The 17,748-nt window shown below is 39.7% G+C and overlaps 1 protein-coding gene across 2 annotated transcripts in view; it reads left to right on the top strand.

Moving 5' to 3' along the window:
• Window positions 1-17,485, top strand: part of TXNL1 (thioredoxin like 1) — a 29,685-nt gene extending 12,200 nt beyond the window's left edge. The window contains exons 4-9 of one of the 2 annotated variants that reach the window (XM_087958595.1): window positions 5,486-5,608; window positions 5,823-5,892; window positions 6,992-7,164; window positions 7,431-7,535; window positions 13,995-14,035; window positions 17,221-17,485. In XM_087958595.1, coding sequence (XP_087814721.1) covers window positions 5,486-5,608; window positions 5,823-5,892; window positions 6,992-7,164; window positions 7,431-7,535; window positions 13,995-14,035; window positions 17,221-17,227 — 519 coding nt within the window. In that variant the 3' untranslated portion in view covers window positions 17,228-17,485. The remainder of the gene's footprint in view (window positions 1-5,485; window positions 5,609-5,822; window positions 5,893-6,991; window positions 7,165-7,430; window positions 7,536-13,994; window positions 14,036-17,220) is intronic. The other variant, XM_026666356.2, reaches the window with a different exon arrangement.
• The last annotated feature ends 263 nt before the right edge of the window (window positions 17,486-17,748 follow it).

Genomic DNA, 17,748 nt, shown 5'->3' on the forward strand with positions numbered 1-17,748 from the left:
GCGCACAGCTCCTTGCTGGAAGCAAAGCGTGAATTATTTTGGTTTCTCAAGTCTCAATCTGAGTTCTGGCGTCCTCCCAACTGTGTGTATTTCGTTATCTTTTGAAGTCTTCAATTCCTTATCCTGCACTGTCTTGTTAATTGCTGCAGCAATGGTTTGTGTTGGTTTTTATTTATAATTTATATGTACTTTGGGTTAGGATGGAATTTCTTCCCTTTAAAAACTGTTCTTGTGAGAGTTTTTTCTCCAGCCGATGATAACTGGACATTGGGGGGGGCAAGTTGGAGGTATTAAAGGGATTTTACCTATTTTGTGACTTTGTTGCTTTTGTGCCATGGCCTGGGTCATCACATTTAACCATGTTACTAACTTAACTGCAGTGATTCACTTAACTGTGGCAAGAGAGGTCATAAAATGACAAAGCTCATTTAACAACTGTCTTGCTTAACAACAAAACATTGGGCTCAACTGTGTTTGTAAGTCAAGGACTACCTGTGACATGGTGTTTGGCTTGTCCGGAAAAGAACAGATCTGAATTCTGTACAAAGTAATCTACAGGATCAAGATTAATCCTCCTTAAGAGAATCTATTATTCAATAAGATTGATTGTACATATTTAGTGGCCTAAAGACTTCATCAATAATTATGCACAGCCACCAATTATCATTTGTTCCTATACCAAACCGAAACCAAGCAAGCCATATTAAGCCTTGTTGTTATGAGCATTTAAAAATTAAATGGAACATAACCTCATTCTGATTTTTAAAAGATGCAAATGTTTTGTGGGTTTTTCTGTAAAAGGAAAGAGCCATCATAGCTTGGCAGAAACGTCAGTACAGATACAATCCTGATCAGGGAGAGGGGCAGCATCTGTACTGTAATTGAAGAAATCTTTGCTCCTTTGTAATTCTTACCCATCAGTCCCATGGATGCAGAAATGAAGAATTTATACAGGATTTTTATATTTTGTTTTGTCAAACTCCACCTTTGGAATTGGCTCCAGGGCTGAGAGGTAATTGCTGTCAGCAAACGCTTATTACGTTTTCCTTATTCAAGTCTTACCTCTGGATTCCTGAATGTTGCTAATCACAATCTTGTATGACAGCAAGAATGACACACGTGTGTAAATGAGAACCTTAATGTGACAAAACACTCAACTAGAGCTGTCACTTTCATTGCAATTTCTAAGCAGTGTTTGATATTCTGTTCCCCTTAAAAGGGCTCCATGGTTTGTTTTGGTTTTTTTTTGTAAATTTTATTTGAGTTTTCACAAAGAGAAAAAAAATACAAATAAAACATCTTTTTTAAAAGTAGCATAATCCCGGGTTACATTTCTTCGTACAAACACAAATTCAGGTTCATGCTCATTTTTATATTCTATTCCATATCTTATTACCATTTTACATTTTCTGCATAGCTTCTCCCCTCTTTTAATTTTCTCAATTTTATTTTAATTATCTCATCTCAATTCAAATCATTGTATTTATATTTTTTGTCTGTCCTGTTTCAATTATCTATTATCTTTTCTCATTAAACAAGATTTCTCCTGTAGTTACTGATTGGAGTATGACGCCTTTATATCTTTTCCCTAAAATTGTAACATTCAATATAATACATAACTTCCATTTGGATTCTGCTTGGTACATTCTTAAAATACACACTGTATTCTTAAAAAAAGAAAAAATTATAAATGTATATAATTAAAACATTCCATTCCAATTCAATTCTATCATTAATATTAATATTCATTAAAGTCTTAACATCTTTAACGTTACTTTTCAATTAAATATCATACTTCTATGGGAACAATTATAAGCTTTCCATAGTTAATTCCCCCCCCCACTTATATTTTATAAAACATTAACTAATTAAAATGTTCCCGTTCCTTCCTAATTCAATTTTCTCATTTATTTTATTTCACTTATTTTATTCACAAACATTTCACTAAATTACACTAACTATTTTATCCCTCATTTTAATCATAAGTTGTTTCCAATTTTCTAAAGTTATCTCTATTACTAATATAACAATACAATCTTATGTACTTTTACAGAATTTATTTTTCAGTTAGATTTTCACCCATTATCTCTAAATAGGTCCTGCTTCTCTATATCTTGCTCCAGTCCTTTGTAACTTCTTTTCCTTTCCTTCTTCCCTCTCTTCTTCTCTCTCCCCTTTTTACCCCCTTGTCTCTCTACCTCTATTTCTCTCTTCTGTATTCCCCTTTTCTGTTGCTTTCCAGTATTATACTTATTTTTTGAATCATTTTTCTTTTCTTTGGTTGTTTTTTTAAGTCTTAAATTCTCCATTCTCTTTCCCCACTTTCCTTTTTCTTCCCCTTGTTTTGCAGTCTTGTTGTTTCTCATAGTTCCAAATCTCCATTTCTAAGAATTGAAAAACGAAGCCAAAAGAACCCTTCCCTTGTGCATCTTCTTTGTACTTTTTAAGTTCCATTTTCAATTCATCCAGAAGTAGTGTCATTGTATAAATTTTTAAACAAACACCCGATTGATTTTAGTCATTCAAATATAATAACAAAAAATCCAAAGATCACCAAATAATCCAAATACACGCAAGCTGTTTCTTTTTGCTCTTTTTTTCACTTTCTCAAATAATCCAAATACTGGGGCTCTTTTTTTTCACTTTCTCTTCCTGGGGTTACTATGCCCGTCCCCCTCTGCCCTCTCGCAAAACCCCCCCCCCCCCCCCCCCCCCCCCCCCCCCCCCCCCCGCCTGCCCCCCGGACCGCCAGCGCTTTAAAACCGGCGGGGCCAGAGAAGCCGGTTACCCACCACCCCCCCCCCCCGGGGGGGGCCCACCCCACCCTTGGTCCACGGGGCGCCAAGAAAGGGGGGGGGCAGCCTGCTGCCTCAAGCAGGCTTGGAAGTTGGGGAAAGGGCGGGGCACACCAGCCAGGCACGTTGCGCGTGGATGACTTTTGCCCTGAACACCCAAGGGGGGCTTACCAGCAAACAGGATGTGGGGCCGCTTCCCACGCTTACCGGCATGTAGTTGCAAAGTTTCAGTTAAAATGTATCTTTTAGAAGTCTTGTTGAAGTGTTACTGTATATTCTTTTTAATTCCAGGCAGTCTCCTCCCTCTTCCAGATCCTGCCCTTATTGTTTTTCTCTCCCTTCCTGCTTATGAAAAAGAAAGTTTTTAATGTCCAGAAATCTTTATTATCCCTTTGGCATTTTGTTTATTTTTAGCTTAATTGCCTATTGATATCAAAGCGGATTTTTCCGATTTCTTATTTAAGTCTCTTAGTTGTCAGTATAGGGAAGGAGAGAGAAGAAAAAAAAAGCCAAACCTTTCCCTTTTCACTTTCCTTCGCTGCTTCCGACTCTTCTTTGGGAGCGATGTTATTTTTTGTAAGTTTAAATTCCAGGGTACCTTAGTTGTTGCTTTTACAATTTAACCCAGTCAGCCAAAACTTTCACTTCTTATCTTCCTCCTGCACATTCTTTTCCGGTCGAGTTCTCCTTTGTGGTGGCCGTTTCTGACCACCGCTGGAACCGCCTTCAGGAAAGGGAGTAATGGCCAACTGAGGAGAGATGCGGCTCTCCTCAACCCTGCTGGCGGTCTCCCCCCTCTTCACCACCTCTACGGGGTGGCTTAGCCCCGAAACCAGCCGGCTCAGGGTGTTCCAGCGGTGAGCCCAGACAGAAACCGCGCATGATCGCGGATTTCTGTCTGTCGCCGAAGCCCTTCAAACCGGAAGTCCCTAAAAGGGCTCCATGTTTTGCCTCTTGATCCAAATACTAATAGAGTTACTGACTGGACAGGAGGTCAGGAGGTAGACTCTTTGCAACTGCAGTGCCTTGTGGGTTTGTTTTTCGTATTAGCAAATGCAATCCATTACACGTTGCTGAAGGCTGGTATTTGCCGAAACCTAGAATTACGTTAAATGCAAAAAAAAAAAAAAAAAACAACCCCAAAACATTGCATCACTTTGGAGATGTTAAGTACTTGAAATTCACAGCTAAATGGAGACAAATCCTGTAACGTAAATATATCCCAGATTACCTTTCCAAATGAATCTTTCTTATGTAAATAATTCCCCATGAATATAGGCCAGTTGAATTTGCATCAGTTCAATTTGCAAATGTTGCCTGTACCACACCGACTTCCTTGCGTCTAATGTGAATGAAAATAAGTCATACTAAGAGTTTACACAATGTGCTGTTTAGCAGCTTTGACTTGACACCAGGCAACCACCATATTTTTCGGACTAAAAGATGCACCGGACCATAAGACGCACCTAGGTTTAGAGAAGGAAAACAAGGGGGGGAATAGTTTTTGGCTTCTGCGTGTCCCATTTTTGGCCTCCCTGGCGTCCACAAGCACTCTGCAGGCTAAAAACGGGCCCGTTTTTTTGGCCTCCCAAACCCTCCATGACTCCTGCAGTTTTTAGCTTGCAGAGTGCTTCTGTTCTGACCCAACCAGGTTCCCAAAGAGCAAACACAGACAAAGGCACCAGCCCCCACCTTTTAAGGTTTAATAATGAATTCTGTTCTGAAGGCTGCTTTCCATTAATTAGCTCCGACAAGAAAGAGCCTTGCTAAGTTGTTTGTCAAGGCTGCCAAAAATCCAGAGATAAGAACTAATTTACAAAATTCTCCAAACATGAACTAAAATGTCCACCAGTTGAGTTTCAGAGCTTCTTTGCTATCTGCAAAGAACGCTTTTCCAAACCTGGCTTTTATCCTCCCGAGGGAGGGACCATTACCTTGCAGCCTTACTCCCAAGTCACCTGTGCTGCTCTAATTGTTCTTTCCTCCAAGCAATACTTGGTGCATGTGCATTTGGCACAGGCTCCTCGGGAACCTCCTCATCACTGCTGCCAGCCCCCACAATCTGAAGGCAGCAGTCCACTCCCTGATGGTCCTGACCCTTCATCAGAGTCCTCGCTCTCCTCAGCCATCTGCACCTACTGCCAGCTAACCACAACAGCTTCTGGACGCCGGGGAGGCCGAAAACGGGATGCACAAAGGATTCGGTAGGCCAAAAACAGGCCCGTATTCACTCTATAAGACGCACAGACATTTCCACTCCCACTTTTTGGGGGGGGGGGGGTGCATCTTACAGTCCGAAAAATACAGTACTTCCGCTTGTTAACAAAATAGTTAGTTTTAAAATTGCCTGCTGCAAATGGACAGCTCCAGAATAGCAGAAGTTTATACGTTCCATTAAATAAATAGGGGTGGTTTTTTTTTCCTCTCTGTTGCCTCTTTTGTTTTGTGTTTGGCAAATATTCAAATTTATTTACAACGTCATTAACCAATTATTGTTTTAAGAACATCTAGGTCTCTTTTTCTTGGGCCCTTGAAGATGTGTGGACTTCAACTTCTAGCATATGCTGGCTGGGGAATTCTGGGAGTCGAAGTCCACACATCTTCAAGGGGCTAAGGTTGAGAAATGCTGCTCTAGGTAGTACTTTATGCAGAACAGCCAGGTAATGAAAGCTGCTATCTTTTCCTTCCAGATGGACTTGATGCCATTTGTTAATAAAGCTGGATGTGAGTGTCTTAATGAAAGTGATGAACATGGATTTGATAATTGTTTACGTAAAGACTCTACCTTCTTGGAATCAGATTGTGATGAGCAGGTATTACAACTTTCAAAAATTTGTCCGGATAATAATTGTTTATTTTTCAACAGAGCAAGTGTTTTCCTCTGTGTATTTACTCAAAACACCTACTCTGATTTGGATGTAGACATAAGGGAACAAATAACCCAAAATTTATGTAGTGATGTGTTCTATCATGCATTTGGGCTTTCTGTTCTCAGTCTGTTTTTTTTTTTCCCCTTTTTCTCCACAGCTGCTTATAACAGTAGCTTTTAATCAACCGGTCAAGCTTTATTCTATGAAATGTCAGGGGCCTGATAATGGTAAGTTTAAAAAAAATTCCTCAAAGAGAAGTTCCATTGGTACTGTTTTTAATTCTCTGTTGATTTTAATAATACAAAGCTACAGTTTTCTGTTCTCTGTTCTGGTTTCTGTTCTCTGTTCTCCACATTGAAGGACAGAGTTAGAACAAATTAATTGAAAATATGATCAGTGCATGCAGAACTTGGCAAAACAAACTATCCAGCACTTCTTAAAGCAATTGCATTCCAAAATCACATAGATAAATTTGTCTTGTGATGGAACCATATCGTTTTTCATGTTACTTTGCCTTTGAATACATGACATACATAATAATGTGCAGTTCTCATTAAATAATTAAACAATAAGCACAACCATGTAAATAAAAACAGATTCTGCCTTGATAGTGGCATTTACCTCTCATGTTTAGGTTGAGCTTAATGGTTTGTCAGTAGAGTTATACAAAAGGTTTGATTTAAAAAAAAAACCTTTCAGGATAAAATTTCCCAAAATATCCTACTTCAAAGACAAAAGTATCTGAACTTAAAAACCATTTTAAACTCAGAGAAGTTCTAGCTCACGTGCGATGCTCAAAACAGTCTCTTCGTGTTCATTGCAGGAGATTTCATGATGTGTTATGCTTTTCTATTAAGATAATTTGAATTAGTCTAGGTGTCAACTCATAAAATACTGTATTTCTATGGTTGTTTTAGAGTTGCCAACAGAAAGGGAGAGGGGAAAGGGGTTTGAAAGAGCAGTGCGGCAGCCTGGAAATGGAAAGTGCATTCCATCCATAGTTTTTCAGAGGTAGTAACTAGGTGACTGAAGTTTCTGCTGCACAAAAATATAACTGGAGAACATGATTGATGACTTTTGGCTATGGATGTGTCCCATTGGAGAATATGAATTATGATACATCCAGGGGGTGGGGGAAAACAAGGGTCAAGGGTGACAATGAATGGTGTGTCTCAGAGTCAGCTACACCCAGGCAGTGCCGGACATGTTAACTCCTAATAAATCCTTTGAAGTTTTGGAAGTTTGGCTCAAGACTCATGATTTAATTGGGGTAACTGCCAGAATCCTGACACTAGGTTTCTGAAAAGGCTTATGTTTTTATTCTAGGTCAAGGTCCGAAATATGTAAAAATATTTATCAATCTTCCTCGATCAATGGATTTTGAAGAGGCAGAAAGAAGTGAACCCACTCAGGCTTTGGAACTAACACCAGATGATATTAAAGAAGACAGCATAATTCAACTTCGCTATGTAAAATTTCAGAATGTTAACAGTGTAACTGTGAGTACAAAGTCTTGACTTCCTTCCCAGTAATGCAATTGTGCCAAGTTGAACAAAACTAGTTTGAAACATGGCACCGGTATCCTAGAATTTATGTTCAAAATTAGCTGCACGCAAGCTTGAGTTCCACCAATTACATTCTGCAGACTTAAAATTGAATTATTTTAGTATTCCATGGTTTTAACTCCTTTTCTTTGAACTTGGCTCTTTCATAGATTGTTGACACTTCTACATATATAATTCAGTGCTTGTCTCTTCCCTTTTAGTTATTTGTCCAGTCTAATCAAGGTGATGAAGAAACAACAAGAATTGCATATTTCACATTTATTGGAACACCAGTTCAAGCAACAAACATGAATGATTTCAAGCGGGTAAGTTCTAATTTGGCTTCAAAACAAGAAACAATTATATCTTGGAATATAATGTGAATCTTATACATATATTCAAAAACAACTGGCAATGTTTTCAAAAAGAAAAGTTGAATTTGTTTCTTCGGAGTCTTTATTCTGTTAAAGAGCCAGAGAATGCATGATTGCTCTAAAAAGCTTATAAAGACTGCTTAAGCCAGAGATTTCCATGAGTTGTTACTTACCCCTAAAAAGACAAAGTGAATTTGAGGAAAGAATGTAAAAAGCCAGAAAAATCATTGAAGAAATAATATAATATGAGCATAATCTGTATTCACAATGATTCTTTGCTCTGGCTTAACCACTCTTAATTTCTCAGTCTTCAATGAATTTTTTTAATTCTCTCTGATTACAAAAGGTTTTTTTAAAAAAAAAAAATCCTCCTATAAAATGAATAAAATAAACCTGACTGTTTTGGGACAGCAAAATTAGCTTTGATACTGGATTCTTAGTTGTACAGTGAAGCCACTGTTTGTTTCTTTAAACGATTTGTTAAGGCCTCCCCCTTTTCCAAAAGTGACTTTGGGCCAAATACAGAGATCAAAACCACAAGAAAAATAATTAAGAAAACTAAATACCCAAGATTCTAAACACAATCCAATTCATAACCATATTAACCAGCAGAACTCACCTAACTGCATGGCCCTAGTTTTAAAAGGAATCAGCAATATCATAATCTAGCAATAAGCCTACTTTAAAAAAATAATAATAATTCTGGATTAACACAGTACAGAAGAAATGGGTGTTTGTTGACTATGTAATTAAAGTACCTTAAACAAACTTTCTGAAGTGAAAGCAGAAAAGGGGAGTAGTCAAATCATCCTTTTGGGAATCCTGACTTAAGGAATACATTTAAATCTTACGAATATGCATGGTGTGTGATGACGTTATTCTGAAATGTTTGAGGCTTACATAAACATTGTTTCCTATTCCAAAAGGTTAAGTTTGATTGTACATGTTTATCTACAAATGTCAGAGTTGTTATGACAATGATTTTTCTCTTAAAATGTTTCCTTCTCCAGTCAATACCTTTTAGCCCCCCTCCCCCTTAAAAAAAAACCAGGTAGCTCTCTTTGATCATCATCATTACATTTTAACAACCCCATAATCCCTTGCAAAGTAGAGTCTGGGCAACTGACTGGAACTAGCAGAGCATTTAATGGCCAGATGCCCTTCCTATCTCCAATGTGGAGTTTTGTTCAGCAGATATACAGGTGAAACTCAAAAAATTAGAATATCGTGCAAAAATTAATTTATTTCAGTAATGCAACTTAAAAGATGAAACATATATAAGATAGACTCAGTACATGCAAAGCAAGATAGTTCAAGCCGTGATTTGTCATAATTGAAATGTTTATGGCTTACAGCTCATGAAAACCCCAAATCCACAATCTCAGAAAATTAGAATATTGTGAAAAGGTTCAATATTCTAGGCTCAAAGTGTCCCGCTCTACTCAGCTAATTAAGCCATAACTGCAAGGGGTTCCTGAGCCTTTAAATGGTCTCACAGTCTGGTTCAGTAGGAATCACAATCATGGGAAAGTCTGCTGACTTGACAGTTGTGCAGAAAACCATCATTGACACCCTCCATAAGGAGGGAAAGCCTCAAAAGGTAATTGCAAAAGAAGTTGGATGTTCCCAAGGTGCTGTATCAAAGCACATTAATAGAAAGTTATGTGGAAGGGAAAAGTGTGGAAGAAAAAGTTGCACAAGCAGCAGGGATGACCGCAGCCTGGAGAGGATTGTCAGGAAAAGGCCATTCAAAACTTGGGGACTTTCACAAGGAGTGGACTGAGGCTGGAGTCAGTGCATCAAGAGCCACCACACACAGACGGATCCTGGACATGGGCTTCAAATGTCATATTCCTCTTGTCAAGCCGCTCCTGAACAACAAACAACGTCAGAAGCATCTTACCTGGGCTAAAGAAACACAGAACTGGTCTGTTGCTCAGTGGTCCAAAGTCCTCTTTTCCGATCAGAGCAACTTTTGCATCTCATTTGGAAACCAAGGACCCAGAGTCTGGAGGAAGAATGGAGAGGCACACACTGCAAGATGCTTGAAGTCCAGTGTGAAGTTTCCACAGTCTGTGTTGATTTGGGGAGCCATGTCATCTGCTGGTGTTGGTCCACTGTGCTTCATTAAGTCCAGGGTCAACGCAGCCGTCTACCAGGGGATTTTGGAGCACTTCATGCTTCCTTCCGCAGATGAGCTTTATGGGGATGCTGACTTCATTTTCCAGCAGGACTTGGCACCTGCCCACACTGCCAAAAGCACCAAAACCTGGCTCAATGACTGTGAGATTACTATGCTTGATTGGCCAGCAAACTCGCCTGACCTGAACCCCATAGAGAATCTATTGGGCATTGCCAAGAGAAAGATGAGAGACATGAGACCGAACAATGCAGAAGAGCTGAAGGCCGCTATTGAAGCATCCTGGTCTTCCATAACACCTCAGCAGTGCCACAGGCTGATAGCTTCCATGCCACGCCGCATTGAGGCAGTAATTGCTGCAAAAGGGGCTCAAACCAAGTACTGAGTACATATGCATGCTTATACTTTTCAGAGGTCCAATATTGTTCTATGTACAATCCTTGTTTTATTGATTGCATGTAATATTCTAATTTTCTGAGATTGTGGATTTGCGGTTTTCATGAGCTGTAAGCCATAATCATCTCAATTATGACAAATCACGGCTTGGACTATCTTGCTTTGCATGTAATGAGTCTATCTCATATATTAGTTTTACCTTTTAAGTTGCATTACTGAAATAAATGAACTTTTGCATGATATTCTAATTTTTCGAGTTTCACCTGTCTCCTCATTGTGCCCAGAGAGAGAAATATCTGCCTCTACCTAGGATCAAACTCACAGCCTCCTGTTTGTGAGGTGAGAGCTCCACCTCTAGACCACCACACCACGCTCCAGATCCACTCTTTAATCCACATTAGAAAGGTAGAGAGACTAGAAGTGATAGGATGCTACCTTTGTTGAAAGTTCCTTGCTTAGAATGGCTTTTCTTGGTGAATAGCAGCCACAGCAGTTGACAATGCTACCTGGAGTGATTATTACATAGCCTGTAGGTCTATCCTTAGCAGAGGCAGCTCTGGAGCCAAAGCTTTAGGGCTATTGCTTTGAAAAAGAAAGGTAGAAGTAGCTGAGAATTCTACCAAAGCCCCTTTAATGATGTGAAGGAGGGTATAATTAAAGATGCCTCTTAATTTGTGGTACATAATAAACAGCAGGAAAGACGCTAGGAAACAAAGAGTAATTGAGAAATTCCTGGGGCTAAACTGGATCCCCAGTTTAGCTTTGTCCTTCCCTAATTTGAAGGTATAGAATACCAAGTAGAGCTAACATGAATGGAAGATGAGGATTGCATTCATAATTGCAGTTCAAAATATCTTGGCTACATGGCAACATGCCATCCATTTCTTTTGGTCTGTTAGTGCCACAGTCTTCTATGAAATCTCAGATGGAGGGACCTTTGAAAATACCCTTTCACTGAATCATTAATTCTGGGGTTGTAGGAATGAGATTCTTGTGTTTTTAGAAAGGGAGAAAAAGTGTCCAGCTTTCATTTCCCTTTTGCCCTTTCGGATCCCTCTTAGTAAATTCTACATCTACCCCTTTTCAGAACTATTAACTTGCTAGAACAAACTCTTATTAAACTCTTCACTTATTAAACTCTTAAGAATGAGCAAAACCCCACAATCTGGGAATGTACCGCTCCATTTCTCTTTGGACCAGGGCAAACTACCTCTGGATTGTACTAGTCAGGGACAATTGGGGCAGGGGGGTGGTTTCCTTAAATCTTCTAAAGGTATTCTAACGCTGAAACAGGTTCGTTTTGTCCAGAATATTATGTGTATAACATCTCAAACTGCACTTCCAGAACTACATGCTTCAGAGTTGGGTTTGGCAAGGTCCAAAAGGGAAACAGAACATTCTGGAGTATTTTGAAATACAGTAGTTGATTCTGTGATCAATTAATTTGTACATATTTCTACTACCTGTAATACGTTATTATGCTTCTAGGGACTTCCTCTCTTAATTTGAAATTCCAAGCTACTATATAACAAAATTCTGCATGGAAAATATCACTGTGACTTTTTGAGGTGATTATATTAATTCAGCAGTTTCTGGACCTACTTTTAAATACCCCTTTTCTTACTGGAATATGTGACTTCCAAAGCTGATAGAAAAAAACATGTCTGTGTATCACAGTCACCTTTTCCTGGGAATCCAAATAATATGGAGATTCTTCTTACTCCTTGCTGGGTTACCAGTTGATGAAAACTTAATCCAAAATCTCTCCAGTAAATTGTGCCTCATTTTAAAGACTTGCAGCATGAATGGGTCCATATCCAAGGAAGATTTCTTCTATTCTCTAACCCCGGGCATCGGTTGATCAGTGACTACAATCTATAGTGCTTGTTGTGAATGTAATGGAAAAGAGCAAGTGCTCCGGAAACGTTTAGCAGACAAAACAGATATCAATAATATCTTGAGATTTAACTCGTTCCTCATCTCTTGTATCCAGAGTTAGGAATTGTTGTTCCCTGCATGTGTTTTTACTCATTGTATGCAAGTTTAAATTTGTGTATGTGTGTGTGTTGGGGGGAGATTTTCTCATTTATGCTAAGTAAGATATAGCATGCCCTGCCTCTCTTTTTGTTACTTTCTTTTAGCTTTGGCTTTTAAAATTAATAAGTATTAAAAAATTTAAAAATTAGTTAAATGTTAATACCTTTTTAATTTTTAAATTAATTAAATTTAACCCTGAATTTAATAATTAAAATAATTTAATAATCTCCATACAAGGAAGGATTATAAAACTCCTGCCTCTCTCTTTGGGGTGAAAGGTGTTTGAGGGGGATAATGCATGTGAAATCCAGATAGCTCTCCTTGGCATGGCATTCCCATTTCCCCCTGTTCATTGGCTACTTATTTACTCTGCTTTCATTGTTAACACTCTATTTTATTATTTTTCAGCATTTCCCTGGCCCAAAGAAATAAAAATGCAGAAGATTTTTGTTCTTAAATGAGCTTTCTTTCCACCGCCCCTTTCTGCCTGCTCCCTCTGCTCCTCATTTGCACAGTTCCACTGCTTTTGGTACCATCAATTCCTGCTCGCCATCTTCTGGGACAGCTTTCCTTCCTCATTCTTTCCTCATGGACTTGTCTTTGTTTTTACCATGTGGTTTTTAAATTCTTCTTTTAATCCACTGTTTTGGTTTTGAAATGCCTTCCTCTTCTCTTAAATGCTTCAACATTTCACTTCATTACATCATACTGGCATTTTTTTTGTACCAGTCCTCACAGGAAGTTGAAGGGTGCAACTGTGTTCTCCATTCAGACTGAGTCATATCTAGCTAAGCCTTTCCTGACAGGATTTCCAAGTTCTTACAGATCCTCTTAGAGCAGGGATCTTTCAACTTTTCCAGGGTTAAACTGATATAATAGCATTTTCCTGGTCCAGAATATATATGAAGCTGCCTTGAATTGAGCTAGATTATCCAGTTTTTTTTACATCTGGCTGACCAATTCTCTGAGCTATTTTGGAGACCGAGACACTGAAATTGAGAGTGTCTTGGGCTGTGACTTTGAGTTATGGGCCCTACAAGGCATTGTCTGGATTGAGACTCTGTAACTCTGACTGTAATTTTCTCTGACAATTAATTTACTTTTATCCATATCGTTACTTTCTGTGGAAAAATATTTCATATGGTGTTTTAATTTACAATACAGCTTGGTGGTTCTTTCAGAAGGTAACTGAATAGGAAGTTGCCATCCAGCCATCAGATATGTTTTCTGTTTTCATATATGTTTGGGACCATACCTATCAAATTGCAGTCTGATGGCCTTGCCAGCTGGATATTCTAGTCCTAAAATGCCTGGAAATTTGGGATGGCTTTCTGTCTTGGTAGATGGATAATTATTTTTAAAAAAACCCAATGTGCTTCAGCAATTGCTGCCTAAATAAGGAACTTCTTCCTTCCTTCCCCAGCATAATGAATATCACTTGGATGTTTCCACTTATGACAATTTTCATTCATTTAGAAATCCATTAGAAATCTGTTCTATGGTGCTTAATGACAGTGCACCATCATGGAGTCTGTCAAAAAAAGCTGCAACTTGGGCAGCAGGTTGAGAGCAAATTTTAATCCCTAAAAATGATCAGATTAGGAATTTCCCATCCAGAACTTTAAAAATGGAAAATTATTGAATGATTAATTCATACATGTTGTATGGGGTGTGCTCAATTCATAAAGAAAAAATGTGCCCAAATAATGAGGCATTAGGAATAAAAAAACTGTTATTTTTCCTTTATTGTTATAGGTGTGAGTTATTGTGGTTAAGAATTCTTCAGATAGATCTAACTGTGTCGAGAAACATCAATGCTGAAATGTTTAATTTTTCAGATAATACACATGGGCCACCTGAGCATTTCCCCTTCTGAATGGTATAGATTATTTTTATGCGGGGGAGGGGTGATTGATGCACCTCTGCTAACATCATAATTGTCTAATTTGTGGTTGTAACTGTTTAATCTAAACCAGACTACCGTGCTTTAATCAAAGCCAAGGAATAAATGTTTGTTTCACATTTCTGTCTAGTTTAATTTGGCTTTTTATATAACATGCTTAATTAAATCTTAACTTGTTTATTGTTTTCTTTCTGTACTGTTACATGACATTTTAATTCTTTGTTAACCTGAGTATTTTTGAGCACCAATGTCTGCATGCCATTATATCTATTCCAAGGATTAGCCTTTTCTTTTTTTAATGGCCTATATAGTGAATGATGATTGATTGATTATGATTGATTATTTTTATGTTTGCTGGTTCCAGTTAGCAGATATCTCACTTCAGCACTTACCAGTTTTTATTTTGAGATTTCAGTATTGTGTTATACAAAGTTGTGATGTTTGAAACTGCCTCGTTAAATGCTGAATGTTTGTCTAGGGCGTGGAGTGTCAAACTCAAGGCCCAGAGGGCAGATCCAGCATGAGGGTGCTTAGATTTGGCCTGGGGGGCTGCGCTGGAAACAATGACGGACTGGCCCGCGGTGCCTCTGCCAAAGAAAATGGAGCTTGGGAGGGCCACACACAGCCCTCCCAAGCGCCATCTTCAGTGGTAGAGGTTGCAGGAAGCTGTCACAGCCAAAAACAAACCTCGTGAGGGCCACCTACGGCTCTCCCAGGCTGTTTTCGCTGGCAGAGGGTTGCAGGAGGCCATCGCAGCCGAAAACGGAGTTCGGGAGCCCTTTTTTGCTGGCAGAGCCCTCAGGCCGCCACAGGCGCCCTCTGACACGAGAGATCTCGAGCTGGCCACGCCAACCCCAGCCCCCAAGGTCAAATACAACCCTGATGTGGCCCTCAATGAAATGGAGTTTGAAACCCCTGCTCTAGGGAGATTATGACATTAATGTTTGGAGTGCACTGTATCAAATTCTGCCCTCCCCCTGAACCTGATGGAAGGTAGACAGAATAGCAGACCAGGAGAAGATCAATACAGTTTGTCAGTCTAATCTGCCGAGACCATCTCCAGTGACCACATAAGGTCAAAGGGCAGAACAAGAGAAACCTCAATGGGATTCAGTTATCTTTCCCACCTCTACATCCCACATCCTTGAAAGTGTATTTAAGAGTTTTTGTACCAAGAATAACAGCAAATGCTGTTTTTCTATTCTTTCATTGTGAAATTGAACCCTTCCCTCATTTTGCCTGTGACCTGAGCCACCAGCCTGGTAAATTCCAGATGTGCCTAGTGTTGAAGGAATCAAGCAGATAGGTTTGGCGTAGATCAGTGGTGGTGAAGCTTTTAGCTTTGGAAAAGATTTGGAAGATTCCTCCTCACTAGATTGCTCGTGTGTCACACGCACCCCACAGATAAAAGTGAAAGAGTTCTCTCTCTCCCCCTTCCCCCATCTAGACCAAATTGGCAAAAGTGCCAAGGCTAAGGCTGAAGTATAGGTAGCCCTCAACTTAACAACCATTTAGTGTGGTTGTCGTTGAGCGACTGTTTGAAGTTACCACAGCATTGAAAAAAAGCGACCGTGTGGCTGGTTTTCACACATCGCAGCATCCCTGTGGTCACATGATCAAAATTCGGGCACTTGGCAACTGGCATCAGTTGCACTGTCCCAGGATCACATGATCGCCATTTGTATCTTTTCCAGCCAGCTTCTGACAAGCCAAGTCAATGGGGGAAGCCAAATTCACTTAACAACCACATGATTCATTTCAGCGATTCGTTTAATAACGCTAGGAAAAGTCGTAAAATGGGGCAAAGCTCATTTAACTACCTTGCTTAACCAGGCAAACATTCAGTTCAACTGTGGTCATAAGTCGAGGACTACCTGTAGAGGCCCTAGAGCCGTGATGGCAAACCTATGGCACGTGTGCCATAGATGGCACGCAGAGCCATTTGTGAGGGCACGCGAGCCCCGGGCAAACTTACCTCACTGCACATGCGCGCACCTCCCAGCTGATTTCTGGGCCTTTTTCGACCTGCCAAGAGGCTTGAGGGGGATGCCTTTGCAGGCCCCAAAATAGGCCCATTTTGTCACTTCCTATATTTCAGGAAATATCAGAAGTGACAAAATGCCTACAAAACCTGCAGAGGCATCCCTCAAGCCTCTGGCAAGCCGAAAAAGGTCTCAAACAGGCTGAAAATAATCTGGGAGGCGCAGTGCAAATAAGGGGGCAGCGGGGGAAGGAATTGCACATGTATGCGCAGGGGGCATGAGGGGCTGCGCGCATTGCCTTTGGGGTTCTGGCACGGCACGCACAATTTTTGGCACTGGAGCCCAAAAAGGTTAGCCACCACTACCCTAGAGCAAGGATCTTCAGACTTGTGGACTTCATCTCCCAGAACTTCTGAGCTAACTTGACTAGAAATTCTGGGAGTTGAAGTCCGTAAGTCTTAAAGCTGTCTTAAAGCTGCCTAGAGTCTTTGCTGCTACTCAAAGGAGTGAGCTTTGGACTGGACTGGACTGCAAGTCTTGGGGGAAATGGGGCAATTTCCTCCCCCACATGGCCCAGCACTCCCCAGGATTTGCCACACACTTGAGGCGGGCAGTGTTGTTAGGTATTGGTGAACGCCAGTGTGTCACCCAAAACTTCACGCTGTGTTACCATCGCTGGTGTAAATACATGACAAACTAACATTTTATTGAATGCACACTGACCTATCAAAAGTTTACATGCCTCTTCCTCGTGAGCATATCGTAGAAGTTGCATATCCCTACTGTAGAATTTAACCGTAACATGAAATGTTGTTGAGCCATTGGAGCAAAATAGTGATATTTTGTCACAATAAGTTTCTCTGCTATTTCATAGTAATTACTTAGGTGATGCACATTGAACTGTATCCGATACACAGCTCAGGAGTGTCTGATACTGAGCTCAGGAGGATGTTTTGATCTGATTGGCATCCCTGTCATCATTTGAACAGAGCCATGCTTTTCTTAGCTAAAAATTAAAAGTTCTTCCATTTAATCCTCTGCCACTTTTGTTCTCAACTCTTGTTAAAATGCCTGTTGGAAAAGACATTGCAGATACTTCTCGGTAGTTTCTTTTGAATGAGAGGATCTACTTTATCTGCCTTTTCTTCAAGAGGTAACGTTTCTCTTTCTCTTTCATAGGTGGTAGGAAAGAAAGGCGAAAGCCACTAAGATGCAACCCAAGATGCTGGAAGGCCTTATCACACAGCCAACATGGGATTTCACATTAGCTTCAGTTCATGGAAAGTCACTCAGCCATACCAGAGACTGTCACTCTGTCCCATTTTACTACCATTACAAATAAATCAGTGCATTTTGTTAATATGAGATTTCACTAAACGTGTTTTCTGTTGTAATCTTGGAGCAAAAAAAAAATTGTAAATAAAATCCATTAATTTTGTCAAAATTGCAGAGTGGAAGAATTGCTGTGTCTCTCTTCAATGATGAAAACTGGAATCGTCTTGATTCATATAAGCTATGTGTGGGTGAACGTTTGATAATATAATTATATGTGTTAATGCCAATATAAATATCTCATCTTCATAGTCTCTGGTTTTAGAGATCAGATTTTTCCAGTTAAATGGTGATTCTTCTGAAATCATAGCTTATTCCTGAAGATCATCAGTTTAACTTGCTAGTCAAAGCTTTGTCTAAATTGACACTTTCAGA

The sequence above is a fragment of the Notechis scutatus genome, chromosome 2, assembly GCF_049901735.1.
Source record: "Notechis scutatus isolate UNSWTSFEM ecotype Mainland chromosome 2, rNotScu1.2, whole genome shotgun sequence".
Lineage (NCBI taxonomy): Eukaryota > Metazoa > Chordata > Lepidosauria > Squamata > Elapidae > Notechis > Notechis scutatus.